Consider the following 17,318-nt stretch of genomic DNA (forward strand, 5'->3'; position numbering starts at 1 on the left):
AAAACGAATCAAGGCTCAAACCAAGCAAAAGAATTCCTGGGACGCGTGAAGTGGAAAGAACGCTTGAAAATGTAAAACCCTCCTGAGTGTGTATGTAACCATCGCAATGAAAAGCTGCGTGAGGAGAGTGGTTGTAGTTAACCGTGTGCTCCTGGGGGGATTCCGGGGGGATTCCGGGGGGATTCTGGGGGGATTCTGGGGGGATTCTGGGGGGATTCCGGGGGGATTCTGGGGGGATTCTGGGGGGATTTTGGGGGGATTCCGGGGGGATTCTGGGGGGATTCTGGGGGGATTTTGGGGGGATTCTGGGGGGATTCTGGGGGGATTCTGGGGGGATTCCGGGGGGATTCTGAGGGGATTCTGGGGGGATTCTGGGGGGATTCTGGGGGGATTCTGGGGTCCCACCCCGTCCTTCCCTCCTCGATCCCCCCTCCCCCCGCAGCTCTGGGGCTGTTGGGGACGTTGGGGACAGCGCCGCTCGCGCCGGGGGCAGTTGGGGACATCTCGCGACAGCCGCTGCCCCTCCCCTCGGCCGGGGCCCGGCGACAATCGCGACATCCCCCAATGGCCACGCGCGACATCCGCCCCTGCCCGGGATCCGCCTCCCTCCATCCCGGTGCCCCCCCGGGCTCCCGGGTCCCCTCCAAAGCCCCCGGTGCCACCTCGGCCCCTGCGGAGCCTCCCGGTGCCTCCCGTGTGCCCCGGGCTCGGCGGAGGCTCCGCAACAGCTCCGGGGCTCGGAGCCCGCCCGGGGAGCGCCGGGTGCGGGGTCGGGAACTGGGGAGGGGAACCGGGGAAACCGAGGGAACCGGGGAGGGGAACCGGGGACACCGGGGGACACCGGGGAGGGGAACCGGGGAGGGGAACCGGGGACACCGGGGGACACCGGGGAGGGGAACCGGGGACACCGGGGGACACCGGGGGAACCGGGGAGGGGAACCGGGGACACCGGGGGACACCGGGGAGGGGAACCGGGGAGGGGAACCGGGGACACCGGGGGACACCGGGGAGGGGAACCGGGGACACCGGGGGACACCGGGCGGGGGAACCGGGGACACCGGGGGAACCGGGGAGGGGAACCGGGGACACCGGGGGACACCGGGCAGGGGAACCGGGGACACCGGGGGACACCGGGCAGGGGAACCGGGACACCGGGAGAACCGGGGAGGGGAACCGGGGACACCGAGGGAACCGGGGACGGGAACCGGGGACACCGAGGGAACCGGGGAGGGGAACCGGGGACGGGAACCGGGGACACCGGGGGAACCGGGGACGGGAACCGGGGACACCGAGGGAACCGGGGAGGGGAACCGGGGAGGGGAACCGGGGAGGGGAACCGGGGACACCGAGGGACACCGGGCAGGGCTGGAGATGGGGGATTTGGGCACCGGGCAGGTTTTTGGGGATGGGGGATTTGGGCACCGGGTGCGGGGTTTGGGCACCCGGGGGTATTTTTGGGGGTGCTGGGGAAATTTAGAGGGGTTTTGGCGTGATTTTTGGGTTGATTCAGGGGGATTTGGGGTGATTTTTTGGGTAGATTTTGGGGCGATTTCATGGTGGTTCTGGGGTGATGATGGGTGGTTTGGGGGATTTGATTTGGGGTGGGTTTTTATGGGATTTTTGGGGCGGATTTTTTGGAGGCACTTGGAGGGAATTTTGGGGCGGATTTTGCGGGGATTTTGGGGGTGGTTTTGGGGCAATTAAGGGTGATTTGGAGTTGATTTGGGGTGGATTCTTGGGGCAGATTTTGCGGGGATTTTGGGGTGGTTTTGGGTCGATTATGGGTGATTTTGGGGATTTGGAGTTGATTTGGGGTGGATTTTTGTGGGATTTTTGGGGCGGATTTTGGGTGGACTTTGTGGGAATTTTGGGGCGGATTTTGCGGGGTTTTTGGGGTGGTTTTGGGGAGATTTTGGGTAGATTTGGGGGGGATTTAGGGGTGCTTTTTGGGACGATTAGGAGTGTTTTTGGGGATTTGGAGTTGATTTGGGGTGGATTTTGATGGCATTTTTGGGGCAGATTTTGGAGGGACTTTGTGGGAATTTTGGGGCGGATTTTGGAGGGACTTTGAGGGAATTTTGGGGCGGATTTTGGAGGCACTTTGTGGGAATTTTGGGGCGGATTTTGGGGAGATTTTGGGGTCTCACCCCGTCCTTTCCCGCAGCCCGAGGGACACTCCAGCCCCATCGTGCTGCTCCAAGATGTCACCAATGTCACCAATGTCACCGCTGCCCCTGGAGCGCTGCCCTCGCTCCGGGACAAACCCAAAACCATCCGGGTCATCACCAGGGACGTGATCCGGGAGCTCATGTGAGGCTCCCCAAATCTGCTCATTTTTTCTCCAATAATCCTTTAATTTTTTCCAGAAATTCCCCCATTGTTTCCCCCAAAATTCCGGATATTTTTGCCGATAATTCAGGACAAAAAAAAAAAAAAAAAAAAAAAACAACCTGGATTTTTTAGCCAAAAATCTAGTGGCTTTCCCCCCTAAATCTGGAATGTTTTCCCCAAATTTCGGAAATTTATTTTATACATTTTATTATTATAAAAATTATCATTTCAATTATTTAATTATTAAAATAGCATTTAAATTTATTATTACAAATTGTATTATTACAAAACTTATTATTCATTTTATTATTATAAATTTTATTACTCTTTTATTATTATAAAATTTATATACCCCCAAGAGTCACGATTACTTCCCCCCAAATTTGGCCGGTTTTCCCCCAAAATTTGAAATATTTTTCCCCTAAAATTAAAGGGTTTTTTTGCCTAAAATCCATGATTTTTTCCCCCATAATGTGAGATATTTTTCCCCTGATTTTGCTCTGCGTCCCGCAGAATTCCCAGGGATCGGCCCCCGGGCTCGCTCATCATCGGCAATGAGGAATTCCAGCGGATCCAGGACGAGGCTCAGCCCCCGCGGCCGCTCGCGGATCCGCCGCAGATCCTCAAATCCCGCCAGGACACGGCTTTTGTGGGCATCTCCCAATTCCCTCACCCCAAATTTCCCGATCCTGAATTTCCCGGTCCCAAATTCCCCCAATCCCGCTTTTCCTGATCCCGATTTTCCCCCAATCCCGCTTTTCCTGATCCCGATTTTCCCCAATCCCGCTATCCCCGATTCCCCGAGCCAAATTTTCCCTATCCCAAATTTCCCAATCTCGATCTCCCCAGTCCCAAATTTTTCCCCATCCCCAAATTTTCCCGACCCCGTTTTCCCTGATGCCGCTTTTCTGACCCCGATTTTCCCCAATCCCGATTCTCCCAAATCATGAGATTTTGGGGGGATTTGGGGGTGATTTTGTGGGGATTTTGAAGGTGGATTTGTGGGAAGATTTTGGGGTGATTTTGGGGGTGATTTTGTGGGGGCTTTTGAGGGGATTTTGTGATTATTTTTATGGGATTTTGGGGGGCAGTTTGTGATTATTTTCATGAGATTTTGGGGGGATTTGGGGGTGATTTTGTGGGGATTTTGAAGGTGGATTTGTGGGAAGATTTTGGGGTGATTTTGGGGGTGATTTTGTGGGGGCTTTTGAGGGGATTTTGTGATTATTTTTATGGGATTTTGGGGGGCAGTTTGTGATTATTTTCATGAGATTTTGGGGGGATTTGGGGGTGATTTTGTGGGGATTTTGAAGGTGGATTTGTGGGAAGATTTTGGGGTGATTTTGGGGGTGATTTTGTGGGGGCTTTTGAGAGGATTTTGTGATTATTTTTATGGGATTTTGGGGGGCAGTTTGTGATTATTTTCATGAGATTTTGGGGGGATTTGGGGGTGATTTTGTGGGGATTTTGAAGGTGGATTTGTGGGAAGATTTTGGGGTGATTTTGGGGGTGATTTTGTGGGGGCTTTTGAGGGGATTTTGTGATTATTTTTATGGGATTTTGGGGGGCAGTTTGTGATTATTTTCATGAGATTTTGGGGGGATTTGGGGGTGATTTTGTGGGGATTTTGAAGGTGGATTTGTGGGAAGATTTTGGGGTGATTTTGGGGGTGATTTTGTGGGGGCTTTTGAGGGGATTTTGTGATTATTTTAATGGGATTTTGGGGGGCAGTTTGTGATTATTTTCATGAGATTTTGGGGGGATTTGGGGGTGATTTTGTGGGGATTTTGAAGGTGGATTTGTGGGAAGATTTTGGGGTGATTTTGGGGGTGATTTTGTGGGGGCTTTTGAGGGGATTTTGTGATTATTTTAATGGGATTTTGGGGGGCAGTTTGTGATTATTTTCATGAGATTTTGGGGGGATTTGGGGGTGATTTTGTGGGGATTTTGAAGGTGGATTTGTGGGAAGATTTTGGGGTGATTTTGGGGGTGATTTTGTGGGGGCTTTTGAGAGGATTTTGTGATTATTTTTATGGGATTTTGGGGGGCAGTTTGTGATTATTTTCATGAGATTTTGGGGGGATTTGGGGGTGATTTTGTGGGGATTTTGAAGGTGGATTTGTGGGAAGATTTTGGGGTGATTTTGGGGGTGATTTTGTGGGGGCTTTTGAGGGGATTTTGTGATTATTTTTATGGGATTTTGGGGGGCAGTTTGTGATTATTTTCATGAGATTTTGGGGGGATTTGGGGGTGATTTTGTGGGGATTTTGAAGGTGGATTTGTGGGAAGATTTTGGGGTGATTTTGGGGGTGATTTTGTGGGGGCTTTTGAGGGGATTTTGTGATTATTTTTATGGGATTTTGGGGGGCAGTTTGTGATTATTTTCATGAGATTTTGGGGGGATTTGGGGGTGATTTTGTGGGGATTTTGAAGGTGGATTTGTGGGAAGATTTTGGGGTGATTTTGGGGGTGATTTTGTGGGGGCTTTTGAGGGGATTTTGTGATTATTTTTATGGGATTTTGGGGGGCAGTTTGTGATTATTTTCATGAGATTTTGGGGGGATTTGGGGGTGATTTTGTGGGGATTTTGAAGGTGGATTTGTGGGAAGATTTTGGGGTGATTTTGGGGGTGATTTTGTGGGGGCTTTTGAGGGGATTTTGTGATTATTTTAATGGGATTTTGGGGGGCAGTTTGTGATTATTTTCATGAGATTTTGGGGGGATTTGGGGGTGATTTTGTGGGGATTTTGAAGGTGGATTTGTGGGAAGATTTTGGGGTGATTTTGGGGGTGATTTTGTGGGGGCTTTTGAGGGGATTTTGTGATTATTTTTATGGGATTTTGGGGGGCAGTTTGTGATTATTTTCATGAGATTTTGGGGGGATTTGGGGGTGATTTTGTGGGGATTTTGAAGGTGGATTTGTGGGAAGATTTTGGGGTGATTTTGGGGGTGATTTTGTGGGGGCTTTTGAGGGGATTTTGTGATTATTTTAATGGGATTTTGGGGGGGAGTTTGTGATTATTTTCATGAGATTTTGGGGGGATTTGGGGGTGATTTTGTGGGGATTTTGAAGGTGGATTTGTGGGAAGATTTTGGGGTGATTTTGGGGGTGATTTTGTGGGGGCTTTTGAGAGGATTTTGTGATTATTTTAATGGGATTTTGGGGGGCAGTTTGTGATTTTCTGGATCCCGTTGCTCCCCATCCCGATATTTTACTGATCCAGGGAATGCCCCGGGGTGTCCCCAAGTTGTTCCCTGGGATTTTGTCCCCAAGATGTCCCCAAGATGTCCCCACAATGTCCCTTGTCCCCACAGGAGCAGCTGCGGCGAGCGCGGAGTGCGGAGCTGGCCAGGGACGAGCAGCGGGACAAGGACAAGGACAAGGACAAGGACAAGGACAAGGACAAGGACAAAGAGGAAAAGGGGGAGAGGGCAAGGAAGGTGAGGCCGGAGGAATTTTGGGGTAATTTTGGAGGAATTTTGGAGGAATTTTGGGGGAATTTTGGAGGAATTTTGGGGGAATTTTGAAGGAATTTTGAAGGAATTTTGGGGGAATTTTGGTGGAATTATGGAGGAATTTTGGAGGAACTTTGCGGTGTTTGGGGGGTCTCTCACCTCAAAACCTCACCCCAAAATTTGATGGATTTTGTGGGGGATTTTGAAGTGATTTGGGGGATTCTGAGGGATTTGGGGAATTTCGGGGTGATTTTGTGGGCGCTTTTGAGGGGATTTTGTGATTATTTTAATGGGATTTTGGGGGGCAGTTTGTGATTATTTTCATGAGATTTTGGGGGGATTTGGGGGTGATTTTGTGGGGATTTTGGAGGTGGATTTGTGGGAAGATTTTGGGGTGATTTTGGGGGTGATTTTGTGGAGGATTTTGAGGGGATTTTGTGATTATTTTAATGGGATTTGGGGGGGGAGTTTGTGATTATTTTCATGAGATTTTGGGGAGATTTTGGGATGATTTTGTGGGGATTTTGAAGGTGGATTTGTGGGAAGATTTTGGGGTGATTTTGGGGGTGATTTTGTGGAGGATTTTGAGGGGATTTTGTGATTATTTTAATGGGATTTTGGGGGGCAGTTTGTGATTATTTTCATGAGATTTTGGGGAGATTTTGGGATGATTTTGTGGGGATTTTGAAGGTGGATTTGTGGGAAGATTTTGGGGTGATTTTGGGGGTGATTTTGTGGGGGCTTTTGAGAGGATTTTGTGATTATTTTTATGGGATTTTGGGGGGCAGTTTGTGATTATTTTCATGAGATTTTGGGATGATTTTGTGGGGATTTTGAAGGTGGATTTGTGGGAAGATTTTGGGGTGATTTTGGGGTGATTTTGTGGGGGCTTCTGAGGGGATTTTGTGATTATTTTAATGGGATTTTGGGGGGCAGTTTGTGATTATTTTCATGAGATTTTGTGGGGATTTGGGGGTGATTTTGTGGGGATTTTGAAGGTGGATTTGTGGGAAGATTTTGGGGTGATTTTGGGGGTGATTTTGTGGGGGCTTTTGAGGGGATTTTGTGATTATTTTAATGGGATTTCGGGGGGGAGTTTGTGATTATTTTCATGAGATTTTTGGGGGGATTTGGGGGTGATTTTGTGGGGATTTTGAAGGTGGATTTGTGGGAAGATTTTGGGGGTGATTTTGTGGGGCTTTTCAGGGGATTTTGTGATTATTTTAATGGGATTTTGGGGGGGAGTTTGTGATTATTTTCATGAGATTTTGGGGGGATTTGGGGGTGATTTTGTGGGGATTTTGAAGGTGGATTTGTGGGAAGATTTTGGGGTGATTTTGGGGGTGATTTTGTGGGGGCTTTTGAGAGGATTTTGTGATTATTTTTATGGGATTTTGTGGGGCTTTTGAGAGGATTTTGTGATTATTTTTATGGGGTTTTGGGGGGAATTTGGGGGGGATTTTGTGATTATTTTCACGAGATTTTAGGGGGATTTTGGGATGATTTTGTGGGGATTTTGAAGGTGGTTTTGTGGGACGAGTTTGGGCTGATTTTGGGGTCTCACCCCATTTTTCCCCCCAGATTTCAGGCTCCTCCTGCCCCATCACTCAGCTCCAGGATGTGAGGAGCGCCCCGGGCCCGGTGCCTCAGGACAAACCCAAAACCATCCGCGTCTTCACCAAGGACGTGGTCCGGGACCTCGTGTGAGGCTCGGGGGGATTTGGGGACCCCCAGAGGGGATTTGGGGACCCCCAGGGACTCAGAAGGGATTTGGGGACTCACAGGAATTGGGGACCCAGAAGGGATTTGGGGACTCAGGGGGAAGTTGGACCCAGAAGGGAATTGGAGACTTGGAGAGGATTTGGGGACCCAGGTGGGATTTGGGGACTCAGGGGACACCAGGAGCTGTCCCCATGTCCCTGATTGTGCTCTGCGTCCCCCAGAATTCCCAGGGATCGGCCCCCGGGCTCGCTCGTCCTCGGCAATGAGGAATTCCAGCGGATCCAGGACGAGGCTCAGCCCCCGCGGCCGCTGGCGGATCCGCCGCAGATCCTCAAATCCCGCCAGGACGCGGCTTTTGTGGGCATCTCCCGATTCCCCGAGCCCCAGTTTCCCGATCCCGAATTTCCCGAACCCGATTTTCCCAATCCTGCTTTTCCTGAGCCCAGTTTTCCCCCATCCCGATTTCCCCCATCCCGAATTTCCTGATCCCCCTTTTCCCAGTCCCGCTTTTCCCACTCCCCTCGTGCCAGGGACCCTGGAATGTCCTAGAACTGTCCCCCCAGGAGGCCCTGGGAATGTCCCCAGCAGCGTCCCTGTCCCACAGGCAGTGTCCCCAGTAGTGTCCCTCTCCTCAGCAGTGTCCCCAGCAGTGTCCCCACAGTGTCCCTGTCCCGTAAGAGGCCCGGGAATGTCCCCAGCAGTGTCCCCAGCTGTGTCCCTGTCCCCACAGTGTCCCTGTCCCACAGGCAGTGTCCCCACAGTGTCCCACAGTGTCCGTGTCCCACAGGAGGCTCGGCAGTGTCCCCACGGTGTCCCCACAGTGTCCGTGTCCCGCAGGAGCCTCGGCAGTGTCCCCACAGTGTCCCACAGTGTCCCACAGTGTCCCCACAGTGTCCCCACAGTGTCCCCACAGTGTCCCACGGTGTCCGTGTCCCGCAGGAGGCTCGGCAGTGTCCCACAGTGTCCCACGGTGTCCCATGGTGTCCCCACAGTGTCCCACAGTGTCCCCACAGTGTCCCAGTGTCCCCACAGTGTCCCCACAGTGTCCCAGTGTCCCCACGGTGTCCCCACAGTGTCCCAGTGTCCCCACAGTGTCCCCACAGTGTCCCACAGTGTCCGTGTCCCGCAGGAGGCTCGGCAGTGTCCCCACGGTGTCCCCACAGTGTCCCACAGTGTCCCACAGTGTCCCACAGTGTCCGTGTCCCACAGGAGGCTCGGCAGTGTCCTCACAGTGTCCCACAGTGTCCCCACAGTGTCCCACAGTGTCCCCACGATGTCCATGTCCCGCAGGAGGCTCGGCAGTGTCCCCACAGTGTCCCCACAGTGTCCCACAGTGTCCCCACAGTGTCCCACGGTGTCCCATGGTGTCCCCACAGTGTCCCCACAGTGTCCCCACAGTGTCCCACAGTGTCCGTGTCCCGCAGGAGGCTCAGCAGTGTCCCCACAGTGTCCCACGGTGTCCCATGGTGTCCCCACAGTGTCCCACAGTGTCCGTGTCCCGCAGGAGGCTCGGCAGTGTCCCCACAGTGTCCCCACAGTGTCCCCACAGTGTCCCACAGTGTCCGTGTCCCGCAGGAGCCTCGGCAGTGTCCCCACAGTGTCCCCACGGTGTCCCCACAGTGTCCCACAGTGTCCCCACAGTGTCCCACAGTGTCCGTGTCCCGCAGGAGCCTCGGCAGTGTCCCCACAGTGTCCCCACAGTGTCCCACAGTGTCCCACAGTGTCCGTGTCCCGCAGGAGGCTCGGCAGTGTCCCCACAGTGTCCCCACAGTGTCCCACAGTGTCCCACAGTGTCCGTGTCCCGCAGGAGGCTCGGCAGTGTCCCCACAGTGTCCCACAGTGTCCCCACAGTGTCCCCACAGTGTCCCACAGTGTCCCCACAGTGTCCCACGGTGTCCCAGGGTGTCCGTGTCCCGCAGGAGGCGCGCAGCCGGGCCCGCAGCGCGGAGCGGCGGCAGGAGGAGCAGCGGGAGGCGCGGGAGCCCTCGGAGCTGGGGCTGCAGCTGGAGCTGGAGCGCCGGGAGCTGCTGGAGCGCGCGGCCGGGCTGAGGCTGGAGCAGGAGGACGAGATGCGGCGGCTGAACTCGGTGCGGCCGGAACCTTCCCCTATTTCCCGTTTCCTTGTCCCATTCCCGTTCCCATTCCCATTTCCCATTCCCATTTCCCATTCCCATTCCCATTCCCATTCCCATTCCCATGTGTCGCAGCTCCTGCTGAGCTCCCGCTGCAGATCCATCCAGGACAGGCAGGAGAAGGGGCTGCTCCAGGGTTCCCTTTTCCCACTCCCATTCCCATTTCCATTTCCATTGCCATTTCCCATTTCTATTTCCATTCCCATTTCCATTTCCCATTCCCATTTCCATTCCCGTGTCCCACAGTTCCTGCTCAGCGCCCGCTGCAGATCCATCCTGGACAGGCAGGAGAAGGGGCTGCTCCAGGGCTCCCTTTTCCCACTCCCATTCCCATTTCCATTTCCATTTCCATTCCCATTCCCATTCCCATCTCCATCCCCGTGTCCCACAGCTCCTGCTCAGCGCCCGCTGCAGATCCATCCTGGACAGGCAGAAGCTCCAGGGCTCCCATTTCCCATTCCCATTCCCATCTCCCATTCCCATTTCATTCCCATTCCCATTCCCATTCCCATTCCCATTTCCCATTCCCATTCCCATTTCCCTTTCCCTTTCCTATTCCCATTCCCATTTCCATTCCCATTTCCATTTCCCATTCCCATTCCCATTTCCATTCCCATCTCGCATTCCCATTTCATTCCCATTCCCATTTCCCATTCCCATTCCCATTCCCATCTCCATCCCCGTGTCCCACAGCTCCTGCTCAGCGCCCGCTGCAGATCCATCCAGGACAGGCAGGAGAAGCTCCAGGGCTCCCATTTCCCATTTTTCCCATTTCCCATTCCCATCTCCCATTCCCATTTCATTCCCATTCCCATTCCCATTCCCATTCCCGTTTCATTCCCATTCCCATTCCCATTCCCATTTCCATTCCCATCTCCCATTCCCATTTCATTCCCATTCCCGTGTCCCGCAGGTCCTGCTCAGCGCCTGCTGCAGATCCATCCTGGACAGGCAGGAGAAGCTTCAGTACTCCCATTCCCGTTCCCGTTCCCATTCCCATTCCCATTCCCATTCCCATTCCCGTTCCCATTCCCATTCCCATTCCCATTCCCATTCCCATCTCCATTCCCGTGTCCCGCAGCTCCTGCTCAGCGCCCGCTGCAGATCCATCCAGGACAGGCAGCTGGCAGAGAAGCAGCAGATCCAGGACTCCCATTCCCATTCCCATTTTCATTCCCATTCCCATTCCCATTCCCATTCCCATTCCCATTTTCATTCACATTTTCATTCCCATTCCCATTCCCATTCCCATTCCCGTGTCCCGCAGCTCCTGCTCAGCGCCCGCTGCAGATCCATCCAGGACAGGCAGCTGGCAGAGAAGCAGCAGCTGCAGGGGGAGCTGCAGGCGGAGGAGCAGCGCCTGGTGCGGCTCCTGGACAGCGAGCGGGAGAAGGAGCTGCAGATGGAGGAGGAGCTGCAGCGCCGCAGGAAGCAGGAGATCATCAGGTCTGTGCTTCCCTTTTCCTCTTCCCTTTTCCTCTTCCCTTTTCCCTTCTTTTCCCTCTCCTCTTTTCTCCTTATCCCTTTCCTCTTATCTCTTCTCCCTTCCTCCATTCTTTTTTTCCTCTTCTCTTTTCCCTTTCTCTTTTTCCTCTTCCCATTTTCTTCCCTTTACCTTCTGTTCTGTTTCCCCTTTCCCTCCTTTCCCTACTTCCTTTTCTCTTTTTCCCTCTTTCCTCTTCCCCTTTTCCCTTCTTTTCCCATTCTTTTCCTTCTTTTCCCTTTTTTTGCCTTTTCCTTTTCTCCCCTTTCTCCTTTCCCCCTTTTCCCTCTCTCCTTTTCCCCTTTTCCCTTTCTCCCTCTTTATTTTTTTCCCCTCCTTTTCCCCTTTTCTTTTTCCCCTTTTCCATTTCCCTTTCTCCCTCTTTCCCCTTTCCCTTTTTCTTCCTTTTCCCCTTTTCTTTTTCCCTTTCTCCCTCTTTCCCCTTTCCCTTCCTTTTTCCCTTTCCCCTTTCCCTTTCCCACCCCGTGCACTCCACAGTTCTGGAGCCAGACCGGAACTTTTCCATTCCCAAATTCCCGAATTCCCGAATTCCCAAATAATTCCCGAATGCTTCCCGAATTCCCAGCCACAAGCTGGAGGTGCTCAAGCAGGTGGAGCAGCACCAGGAGCAGCGGGCGCTGAAGGCTGAGCAGAAACTCCAGGAGCGCCAGAGGCTCCTGGAACACCTGGAGCAGATGAAGAGGGAGGATCACGAGGTTGGAGATTCCCAGCGGGAATTTGGGAATTTGGGTTGGAAGGGTTGGGGGCAGCACGGGGTGGGATCGGGGCTCTGGTGGCCTTGGGGATGTGGTGGCATCACAAGGGGACACGGAGCTGGTGGGGATTCCAGGGATTTGGGGATTCCAGGGATTGGAGGTGCCAGGGAATGGGGATTTTGGGGAATTGGGATTTTGGGGAATGAGGATTTCTGGGAATGGGGGATCCCAGGGAATCGGGATTTTGGGGAATGGGAATTCCAGGGAATGGGGATTTCTGAGATTGGGGATTTCAGGGAATGGGGATCCTGCTGAGGGAGATCCTCATGAGGGAGATCCCAGAGGTTTAAGGTCCCATGGAATTGGGATCTATAGCAGGGCAATCCCAGGGAATGGGGGTCCCAGGGGTTTGGGGTCCCAAGGAGTGGGAGATCCCAGGGAATGGAGGTCCTAGGGAAAGGAGGTCCCAATGAGGGAGATCCCAGGGATTTGGGACCCCAGGGAATGGGGATCCATAGCAAGGGGATCCCAGGGGTTTGGGATCCCATGGAATTGGGATCTATAGCAGGGTAATCCCAGGGAATGGGGGATCCCAGGGGTTTGGGATCCCAAGAAGTGGGAGATCCCAAGGAGTGGGAATTTCAGGGAATGGGGATTTCAGGGAATGGGGATTTCAGGGAATGGGCATCCTGATGAGGGAGATCCCAGAGGTTTGGGATCCCATGGAATTGGGGATCCCAGGGGTTTGGGGTCTCCGGGGAATGCGGGAATTGGGATCCCTGTGGGCAGGCGGGGTTTGCGGGGCTCTGCGGTGACGGGATCGGTGTCCCCGCGGTGTCCCCGCGGTGTCCCCTCGGTGTGGCCAGGCCTGGCAGCAGCGGCAGCAGCGCAAGCAGCAGCTCATGGCCGAGATGAGGGCGGTGGACGCGGAGAACCAGCGGCTGCGGCAGCGCGAGCGGGAGCGCGACAGGCGCGCCGAGCTGCGGGCCCTGGAGGAGCAGCGCCTCAAGGGGGTGAGGGCGGGGCTGCCAGCGAGATGTCACCTCCCCCGGAGTGCTGTCACCTCCCCAGGGTGCTGTCACCTCCCCAGGGTGCTGTCCCACCCCGAGGCGCTGTCACCTCCCATGGCACTTTCCTATGCCGGGGCTCTGTCCCCTCCCCTGGGTGCTGTCGCCTCCCCGAGGTTCTGTCACCTCCCCAGGGCTTTGTCACCTTCTCAGGGCTCTGTCCCCCACTGTGTCCTTGTCTCCAGCCGATATCTCTGTCCCCGGCTGTGTCCCTGTCTCCGTGTCGCTGTCCCCCAGTGTGTTCCTGTCCCCAGCTGATGTCCCTGTTCCCACCGGCGTCCCTGTCCTGGTGTCGCTGTCCCCAGTCAGTGTCCCCGTCCCCCAGTGTGTCCCTGTCCCAGTGTCCCTGTCCCCAGCGGTGTCCCTGTCCCCACTGGTGTTCCTGTCCCCAGCGGTGTCTCTGTCCCCCGTCGGTGTCCCTGTCTGTCCCTGTCCTGGTGTCCCTGTCCCCAGCTGTGTCCCTGTCCCAGTGTCCCTGTCCCCAGCTGTGTCCCTGTCCCCAGTCAGTGTCCCTGTCCCCAGCGGTGTCCCTGTCCTGGTGTCCCTGTCCCCAGCTGTGTCCCTGTCCCAGTGTCCCTGTCCCCAGCGGTGTCCCTGTCCCGCTGTCCCTGTCCCGGTGTCCCCTTGTCCCCAGCGGTGTCCCTGTCCACAGCAGTGTCCCTGTCCCAGTGTCCCTGTCCCGAGCGGTGTCCCTGTCCCCAGCTGTGTCCCTGTCCCTAGCGGTGTCTCCCCAGCGGTGTCCCTGTCCCCAGCGGTGTCCCTGTCCCCAGTGGTGTCGCTGTCCCCAGCACTGTCGCTGTCCCCAGCGGTGTCCCTGTCCCCAGTGGTGTCGCTGTCCCGCTGTCCCTGTCCCCACTGGTGTCCCTGTCCCCAGTGGTGTCCCTGTCCCCAGCGGTGTCCCTGTCCCCAGCGGTGTCGCTGTCCCCAGGAGCGGGAGGTGGCGCTGCAGGCGGAGCGGGCGCGGCTGTGCCAGGAGCAGCAGCGGGAGCTGGACCGGCTCAAGGCCGCGAAGGAGCGCGAGCGGGAGTGGCAGGAGGCGCAGGTGGGTGGCACTGCCACCCCTGTCCCCTCCCCGGGCTCTGTCCCCTCCCCAGGGCGCTGTCACCTCCCCGGGGCTCTGCGGACCAAGAGCAGCCAGGTGGCGGCAGAGCGCGCCTGGTGACACCGGGAGCTGTCCCTGTCCCCAATATCCCCAATGTCCCCTGTAGCTGTCCCTGTCCCCAATGCCCTTAATGTCCCCAGTGTCCCCTGTCACTGTCCCCAGTGTCGCCGGAGGACGCTCTGCGCTCCAAGCGCAGCCAGCAGGTGGCAGAGCGGGAGTGGCAGCCCTGGGAGCTGTCCCTGTGACTGTCCCTTTCCCTGTCCCCAGTGTTTCCAGTATCCCCAATGTCCCCTGTCGCTGTCACTGTCCCCAATGTCCCCAGTGTCCCCGCAGGAGGCTCCGCGCTTCAAGCGCAATGAGGAGGCGGCGGAGCGGGACTGGCACTGCCAGGACCTGTCCCTGTCCCCAGTGTCCCCAGCACCCCCAATGCCCCCGATGTCCCCAATGCCCCCAATGTCCCCAGTGTCCCCCGATGTCCCCAGTGTCCCTGATGTCCCCAATGTCCCCAATGCCCCCAATGTCCCCGATGTCCCCGATGTCCCCAATGCCCCCGATGTCCCCAATGCCCCCAGTGTCCCCGCAGGAGGCTCCGCGCTTCAAGCGCAATGAGGAGGCGGCAGAGCGGGACTGGCACTGCCAGGACCTGTCCCTGTCCCCAGTGTCCCCAACACCCCCAACGTCCCCAATGTCCCCAATGTCCTCAATGTCCCCAATGTCCCCAATGTCCCCAATGTCCCCAATGCCCCCAGTGTCCCCGCAGGAGGCCCTGCGCTTCAGGCGCAGTGCGGAGGCGGCGGAGCGGGAGTGGCGGCACTGGGAGCTGTCCCTGTCCCCAGTGTCCCCAGTGTCCCCAGTGTCCCCAATGCCCCCGATGCCCCCGATGTCCCCAATGTCCCCGCAGGAGGCCCTCTGCTTCAAGCGCAATGAGGAGGCAGCAGAGCGGGACTGGCACTGCCAGGACCTGTCCCTGTCCCCAGTGTCCCCAATGTCCCCAATGCCCCCAGTGTCCCCAGTGCCCCCGATGTCCCCAACGTCCCCAGTGTCCCCAATGTCCCCAAAGCCCCCACTGTCCCCAGTATCCCCGATGTCCCCAATGTCCCCAATGTCCTCAATGTCCCCAATGCCCCCAATGTCCCCAGTGTCCCCAATGCCCCCAATGTCCCCACAGGAGGCTCCGCGCTTCAAGCACAATGAGGAGGCAGTGGAGCGGGACTGGCACTGCCAGGACCTGTCCCTGTCCCCAGTGTCCCCAACACCCCCTATGTCCCCAATGTCCTCAATGTCCCCAATGCCCCTAGTGCCCCCGATGTCCCCAATGTCCCCAATGCCCCCAATGTCCCCACAGGAGGCCCTGCGCTTCAGGTGCAGTGAGGAGGCGGCGGAGCGGGAGTGGCGGCACTGGGAGCTGTCCCTGTCCCCAGTGTCCCCAGTGCCCCCAATGTCCCCAATGCCGCCGATGTCCCCAATGCCCCCAATGTCCCCAATGCCCCCAATGTCCCCAATGCCCCCAATGTCCCCGCAGGAGGCCCTGCGCTTCAGGTGCAGTGAGGAGGCGGCGGAGCGGGAGTGGCGGCACTGGGAGCTGTCCCTGTCCCCAGTGTCCCCAATGTCCCCAATGTCCCCAATGTCCCCAATGTCCCCAGTGCCCCCAGTGCCCCCGATGGCCCCGCAGGAGGCCCTGCGCTTCAGGCGCAGTGAGGAGGCAGTGGAGCAGGACTGGCACTGCCAGGACCTGTCCCTGTCCCCAGTGTCCCCAATGCCCCCAATGTCCCCAGTGCCCTCAATGTCCCCGATGTCCCCAATGTCCCCAGTGTCCCCAATGCCCCCAATGTCCCCAATGTCCCCAGTGTCCCCAATGCCCCCAGTGTCCCCACAGGAGGCCCTGCGCTTCAGGCGCAGTGCGGAGGCGGCGGAGCGCGAGTGGCGGCGCCGGGAGCTGCAGCGGGAGCGGCGCCGCGCGGAGCAGCTGCAGGAGCTGCAGCGGGGCCGCCAGGAGGAGGCGACAAAGCGGCGACAGCAGCGGGCGCTGGCACTGCAGCAGGAGCGCCGCGACTTCCTCACCCTGCTCGGGTGGGTGGCACCGGGGCTGGCACCCGAGGGTGGCACGGGGACAGCAGCGGGCGCTGGCGCTGCAGCAGGAGCGCCGCGACTTCCTCACCCTGCTCGGGTGGGTGGCACCGGGGCTGGCACCCGAGGGTGGCACGGGGACAGCAGCGGGCGCTGGCGCTGCAGCAGGAGCGCCGCGACTTCCTCACCCTGCTCGGGTGGGTGGCACCGGGGCTGGCATGGGGACAGCTGAGAGGTTGGGGACTCCGGTGCCACCCCAGGAGCTGTGCCAGGCGTGACTGGGGTCTCTGGCAGGGTCCCTGTGCCATCTTGGTGGCGCTGGGGACACCAGTGTCACCCCAGACGCTGTGCCAGGCATGCCCAGGGGACTGTAGCAGTGTCCCCGTGTCACCCAGGGGCTGTGCCAATGTCCGCACGCCCTCAGCGCCCACCAGGAGCAGCTGGCATGGGAGCGGGCACAGCTGTGCCAGCGTCCCAGTGAGGTCTCCATGTCCCCAGTGTACCAGTGCCAATGTCCCAGTGATGTCCCCAGTGACCCAGTGTCCCCAGTGCCTAGTAGGAGCAGCTGGCACGGCAGCGGGCACAGCTGTGCCAGTGTCACCGTGCCAATGTCCCAGTGGTGTCTCCATGTCCCCGGTGTCACAGCTGTGCCAGTGTCACCGTGCCAACGTCCCAGTGGTGTCTCCATGTCCCCGGTGTCACAGCTGTGCCAGTGTCACCGTGCCAATGTCCCCACGTCCCCTGTGTTCCCAGTGCCCAGCAAGAGCAGCTGGTCCAGGAGTAGCAGCTGGCACTGCAGCGGGCACAGTCCCAGTGTCACAGTGCCAATGTCCCAGCGATGTCCCCATGTCCCCAGTGCCAAGCAGGAGCAGCTGGTACAGGAGCGGGCACAGCTGTGCCAGCGTCCCAGTGCCAATGTCCCCATGTCAGTGTCACGGTGATGTCCCCGTGTCCCCCATGTGTCCCCAGTGCCCAGCAGCAGCAGCTGGCACGGTAGCGGGCACAGCCCCAGTGTCCCAGTGCCAGTGTCCCAGTGATGTCCCCATGTCCCCAGTGTCCCAGTGCCAGTGTCACAGTGATGTGCCCGTGTCCGCAGTGCCCATCAGCAGCAGCTGGCACAGGAGCAGGACCAGCAGCTGGCACGGCAGCGGGCACAGTCCCAGTGTGACAGTGCCAATGTCCCAGTGATGTCCCCATGTCCCCAGTGTGACAGTGCCAGTGTCCCCATATCCCCCATGTGTC

General features: G+C 57.1%; 1 protein-coding gene across 1 annotated transcript; it reads left to right on the top strand.

Moving 5' to 3' along the window:
- Positions 1-564: 564 nt before the first annotated feature.
- CFAP45 (cilia and flagella associated protein 45) lies at positions 565-14,254 on the top strand. The gene is made up of 12 exons (XM_058821549.1): positions 565-762; positions 2,165-2,310; positions 2,845-2,980; positions 7,369-7,490; positions 7,731-7,866; positions 9,429-9,596; positions 10,909-11,087; positions 11,711-11,840; positions 12,707-12,853; positions 13,836-13,949; positions 14,002-14,065; positions 14,172-14,254. The coding sequence occupies exons 1-12, from the start codon at positions 565-567 to the stop codon at positions 14,252-14,254; spliced, it is 1,623 nt and encodes a 540-aa protein (XP_058677532.1).
- The last annotated feature ends 3,064 nt before the right edge of the window (positions 14,255-17,318 follow it).

Source organism: Ammospiza caudacuta, chromosome 30 (genome assembly GCF_027887145.1).
Source record: "Ammospiza caudacuta isolate bAmmCau1 chromosome 30, bAmmCau1.pri, whole genome shotgun sequence".
NCBI lineage: Eukaryota > Metazoa > Chordata > Aves > Passeriformes > Passerellidae > Ammospiza > Ammospiza caudacuta.

Excerpts from the sequence above, each read along its gene's own strand:
- CFAP45 (XM_058821549.1), top strand. The coding sequence starts at position 565 with ATGGCCACGCGCGACATCCGCCCCTGCCCGGGATCCGCCTCCCTCCAT. Across the intron at positions 763-2,164 it reads GCCCGCCCGGGGAGCGCCGG|CCCGAGGGACACTCCAGCCC; the intron begins GTGCGGGGTCGG and ends CCTTTCCCGCAG. Across the intron at positions 9,597-10,908 it reads AGATGCGGCGGCTGAACTCG|CTCCTGCTCAGCGCCCGCTG; the intron begins GTGCGGCCGGAA and ends CGTGTCCCGCAG.